Source organism: Echinococcus granulosus, assembly GCF_000524195.1.
Source record: "Echinococcus granulosus chromosome Unknown EG_S00257, whole genome shotgun sequence".
Classification (NCBI taxonomy): domain Eukaryota; kingdom Metazoa; phylum Platyhelminthes; class Cestoda; order Cyclophyllidea; family Taeniidae; genus Echinococcus; species Echinococcus granulosus.
The window spans coordinates 28,000-33,795 of record NW_020170637.1 but is presented as its reverse complement, the minus strand read 5'-3'; the positions used below and the strand labels follow the sequence as shown (position 1 = coordinate 33,795).

General features: G+C 41.6%; 1 protein-coding gene across 1 annotated transcript; it reads right to left on the bottom strand. All coding sequences in view use genetic code 11, as the record gives it.

Moving 5' to 3' along the window:
- Nucleotides 1-562: 562 nt before the first annotated feature.
- EGR_10715 (Ankyrin repeat and KH domain-containing protein mask) lies at nucleotides 563-2,262 on the bottom strand (the record flags this gene model as incomplete). Its single annotated transcript, XM_024499964.1, has 5 exons — nucleotides 563-684; nucleotides 845-1,178; nucleotides 1,329-1,691; nucleotides 2,053-2,130; nucleotides 2,248-2,262. 5 exons carry the CDS (start codon nucleotides 2,260-2,262, stop codon nucleotides 563-565), a joined length of 912 nt encoding a protein of 303 aa, XP_024345624.1.
- Between the last annotated feature and the right edge of the window lie 3,534 nt (nucleotides 2,263-5,796).

Genomic DNA, 5,796 nt, shown 5'->3' with positions numbered 1-5,796 from the left:
GCAGAGTGTCTAGCTTTCACTAACAAAAAACCTGCCTTTTACAGAGGTGCTAAATACGACAAAGTGGTTTCTTGCTGGGTTCACTTACTTACCAAGATGTGGACATTAGCATCATATACAGGAGCTTCTTCTAGCATTTGCATGTTGTGAATGGAGTCTGTCTGTGAGACTTGATAGCTACCTGTCGAGCAGACATTCTTCTGCTCTCTTGCAATTCGTGTAAGTCAGGGCACTCTAGACACAGCTTCTTAAGTGAGGACATTTTAGTGCGGTTAGAATAGTCTTCATTTGCTTAGGTCAAACCAACAAGAGATGAAATAGCTCATAGTTTGCTCTCCGGAAGTGACGTAATGTGTATGAAGTATAATTTACAGCAGCTTTTTCCGTATTAGCCACTAGTCGCATGCATAAGTTAATAATTGCCACCAAACAAATCAGATAATATCATCACTTCCTAAATTAGCGTGTATTCGATTGATGGAATGTATTATTAACTGCAATTACTACAGCTTCCTAAAGTACATGACTATTAAGGAGGGCAAATAGCAGGAAAAAGCGGCGATTATGTGGCTCTTTTAGCGACAGCTTCGAGTAGAATCTCAGAGATTTCAGCGTAACCCCGTTCTTCGGCCAGAAAAAAGGCAGTCTCGCGAGTTAGCATATTCACCGCATTTATGTCTGCGCCTAAAAGAAAACATTGCTAAAATGATGAGATCTGCCAAGTGACAATAGATGAAATATTCAAGAATTTCGTGGTGCATAGTATACAGCATGCGTCAAACGGTTGTGTCCTGGCCAGAATAGATGCGCATTGAGGTCAAATCGAGGCGGAAATGCTATGCACCTGCTGTTAGGAGAGCTCTGATGGCATCCACATTTCGTCTTCTCGTAGCCTCCATGAGTGGTGTGTAGCCATGCTGATCCACGTACTTAACATTTGCTCCTTGGGAAAGAAGAAGGCGAATGATTGATGCATTGCCACGACGAATGGCTGCAAAAAGTGGGTTTTCAATCGAGGTGCTGGGCAAATTGACAGGCGCCCCACGAGTCAACAAGATTTGTGCCACCGCCATATGCTCGCCCAATACGGCCTGTGTAAGGGAAGCGTACAGCTGTCTCTTTCGAAACTTCTTCGGAACCTTCACAGTTAAAATGAGCTCCACTATTGCAACATTGCCCTAAACAGAAGCGATGTGGTTAACAGCTTGCAAGGTACGTCGGCACCGAGTGCACTGTCATGGAGTGGTGATGCAAGAAGGCGATTGAGTGTCACTCACGTGTCAAGGGTAGACAAAGTTGGGTAGTCAAACCACACGCTAACCACATACCGCATAAGATGCGAGAGTGAGGGCTGACTCGTCATAATCATTCAGCTCGGGCGTCGTGGAAGCACCTTGCACGATGAGATATCTCACAACATCAATGTGTTCGTAGGAAACGGCCTGCATTAGGGGCGTTTTTCTTAGGCGGTTGAAGGTATCCTTGAAGATTCCGTGCTGCAGAAGTAGGTACACACAATTCATGTTGCCTGCAACTGCCGCCCAATGGAGGGCCGTGTTACCCCATGTATCAGTGGCAGTAACTGATGCACCATGGTTGAGGATGACGTGCATTGCCCTATCGGAACCACACATGGCGGCCTTGATAAGGGGAAGCTCACCATCATCGCACAGAGTAACGTTCGGATCAATCTATTGCACAAAAAAGAGGGACAGAGCGTACAAACAAGACAAATGAGGCGGTTGTACACTTCCTCATTGTTCATAATTTTCGATTTTAACCTTACAGTGGGGGATTCGACAGAGACAGTTTAACCCCGAAACTAGCTGGCTCCGAGATGCATACCACCTCCCACTTATTTGTACGGAGAGATGAGTAGACAAAGGATAGTCGGTGTGCATTGTAAACACCAGAAAATCCCACCTAGATGAATTAAAGCATTTGTCTATCTTCCAGTATGCCAAAAATATTGACGATTTAATTTCTTCAAATCTGCGTTTTAATGCTAAAAGTGTAAAAGAGTTGAGAAGGAAGCACGGTGAATAGACTAACTTTCTGCTGAAATAGCAATTCAAGGGTGGCGGCATTGTTGGATTCGATGGCTTCTTTCAATGCATTCTGGCAGATGGACTAAAATTATTAAAAAAATTGGAAATATAAAGCCAAATTAGTGAAGCAATCGAGTTTACAGCGTTTTCAGAAACTAGAAACGAGTATAAAATTGCACATTTTATTACTTCCACATACCCCACGACGATTCATGCTACGGAAATACTGCTCGACCTGTTAATCAGAACAGTATTTATCCAAACTACAATAACAAATGTGAGTTTTTTAGCAAGAAAACTTTTGTTCTTCCCATTTTTAATTATTGAAATATTGCTACCAGTTATTAAACTGATAAGGACATTTAATATAGGCACTGTCATGTCACATGGCAGATAATTACCAAGTTTTTGTTTTAATTCGCTGGACAAACGTTCGGTTTTTGAAAGTCAAATATTAAGCAAGAGCATGGTGTCCAACATCGTTAATTTTCACACACTGTGATGGTTTTCCGTTTGTTTGACTCTGAAGGCAACCCTTGTTTCATGGTTCCAGAAAAATTGCTAATGTTTTAGATTGTATTTTTTCGGTTCAAAAAATAAAAATAGATGAATTAAAATGAAATTAACCAATATCCATCTGGCTGCTTATGATACCCTCGAAGTTCCTAAAAGATGACACATCTCATGTGAACATGGAAAAGGGGTGAATATAACTGGATTTTATTGACACAAAATGTCAATCGAAACGTGAGGGAGAAAGTGAATGGCCCCAGGTTGTCAAAAGTGGTAAGCAACGCCACCGTTGACTTGGAAATGGCATAGAAAGTAGTTAGATTTTAACGGCGCACCATACCAGTATTCGCTTGAACTTACTTTTCAAAATTTTTACTTCTACTTTGTAAGTAAGAAACAGTACTGTCTTAAACTTCGTCGTTTTCCTAATTCTCATCCACCAATGCTCAGCTTACAAAGGTCAAATGCAATCCAAAATCGACTGCTTAAAAGGATTAACCTGCATGATTTTTACGTGAAACCGATGGTGTGGTGTTGTGTTGGCAGTGCAGTGAAGTGTGGTATAGTGTAGCAAGGAGAAGAGGAGAGGTAAGGAAATTTTCCCATTCAGCTGCCGGATTCGCCTTCCTTACCTGGGGCGGTTGCAGTTGTGTCCGCGTAGTAGCAATGTACAGTGCCCCAGAATTGCAGCCGCTTGGCCGACTGTTTTGTGAAGTGTGCCAGAGCAATCAAGATAGAGTATTAAATAAACTCCTCCTCTCCTTCCAAAGCTGCACCTTGAATGGGGCAAAGAATGGTCATTTGAGCGTGTAGAAAGTAGGAGGTGGAGGCGTGGTGGGACAGGAGAGGTGGAAAGAGTGGAATTTTACAAAGGGAACAGAAGTGTCATAATCCCTCGACAACAACATTTGACCACACCTGTTTCTGTGGCTGCAGTGAGGTTAGGTAGATGAGTTTACTGCAACGCCTAGACTTAGTAAATGTCGTCGCACATGTTATCAGTAGAGATGGCTACTCGTATGCGTTCACACATCGGCACATGAGTAATTGCACCCACCTTGATAGGTCTCTGTGTGATGTGACGTTAAAAGGTCTGGTCTGGTTCTTTACCTGCCCTTTAACAGATATATTTTGTAGGAGTCACATTTCTTTTCTGTGGCATCCCCAATACTCCTCCATATTCTGGTATGATTTGTGCTTTGTCAAAGTGCGCAATTGCATCTGTTAAAGGAAGGTGCTGGAGCATCATTGGATGGATGTGGAAAGAGGGTCCGTGCACCTCTTGCATTTACGCTGACCGGTACCGTAATCAGGTTGCTATGCAGGCTTTAGCAAGTAAAAATTTCTGCCTGAAGATGTGCTTGTTAAAATAGTCTGATGGTCTATTTTAAGAGATGTTTGTACTGACTTGTCTTTGATCTATGGAGATGATGAAAGCATCATTGTCGTCAATAGCCGCACCACAGCTGGCAACAGAAAATTTCCACATCATACAGTCCTACTTTTTATCCGTTTTTAACAAGTACGGAAAGGTTAAACTATTACAAGCGCCTTCCTATTCACTGCTTTACCTTCGCCAGTCCTAGATCTTAAACTCCTTCTCCCAAATAAACTTGAACATCGGATCAGTCACCTTTATCAACACTGTAACCGTGGCGAGCCTCACATCTGTCTTCAATGTAGCCTTCTTCAACATCTCTTTAGCTGCATGCTGTTTCGCTTCCTCCCACCCTTTTCTTCAACGATTGTGAATAATTATTCAAGCAAAATGGAAGGTAAACTGTGAAAGTGCAAGCAGTAGCATAAATGTGACGCAAGAGTAACTACAATGTGAAATGTCACCTGAAGGTAGTGAGGCAGTTCAAAGATTGAGCAATTAAGTGTAGTGGTGATAAAGAAGACCCTGTAGCGATCATATCTTTCCATTTATGTTCACGCTTGTAAACTGGTTCTACGCCCTCTCCACACGGGTTGGAGAAGGAGATGACAAATGTGTTAAGTGAACTTGGGACACTCATAGTTGCTATCACTTTGTCCTAGTGTTCGATTTATGAAGAATTAGTTAAAGGAGAGCATAGGCATTGCACTCCCACTTACAGGCAGCATTTTGTTTTTGGATCTGTTTCCAAGTCCAAACTCCTCTTCTTGCATTTTGCAGAGATACCTTTGCTTACCTTACACTGCTTTACCATTCCTCCATGTTTTTTGACATTGCTCACTTGAAAACACTTGGGGCTTTCACTTTTCGTCGCTTGAACATGAGAGCCTTGCATGTGGTCACCGTTGCAGCCTTGAAGAGGGTGGCATAATGATCGGTGTCATCAGATATCAAGTAAGTTGTAAAAGACTGATAAAGAGATTCAATATTTTTTTATTAGTGAAGTATCGAGTCGGAAAGTCTAAACGCACAAAAACACTCGCTTAGTTGGACTTAACAGTCACACTTTGTTTGATTTGGCTGGAAATGTCTACCCCGTGTACCACTTTTCATTTTGCAAATAGGAAATATGCTAACCAGCAAATGCTGGAACAAAGAAAATTCAGCAGAAAAGCAAAGAGGCCTTGCCATGTTTCACTTCAGTGCTTATGTAAGCGAATCATGGCTAATATTTAGAACGTCCATTTCAAAGAAGTACGTCTTCTCACGTCTCAACATAACATGGTCGAATGAGAGCCGCCTACATAAGAGTGGCGTTCAATTTACTTATGGGATCAGTCACCAACGCTAAACGATATTTGTCTGGTCATAAAACCACTTCTCATTTGACAATTAAACATCAGCTCATAAGCCATCGCCTGAAGCTGCATTCTTTGCAAATCGACCATAGTGGATGACTTGGCTCATGTGAATAAATCAGTTTGTGGGACCTAAAGGATAACAAACAGATCCACACCGAGTCTGATAAGAACAGATTTCAAGTTGGTACTCTAAAATACCAATCAGTATTTATTACAAATTCAGTCTCATTTCCTCTCGCATGATCTGGATATTTGGTAAGTGCGCACAACTAACTTGGGCCTACTGACATACAATACGCTGTAAATATGAAATTTGGGAATCTCATGCTAAGGTAATCTCTCAATGCAGTTTAGTTTTACCTATCATAATTACCAAACCAACTCCGTATCACGACTGCAATGGTCTATGATTGTCTACATTTTAAGTTCACTTATCAATAAAAGCATTTTTATGCACTTAGTAAATTTCATCTTCAAGAATTTCTCACCTCAGTAT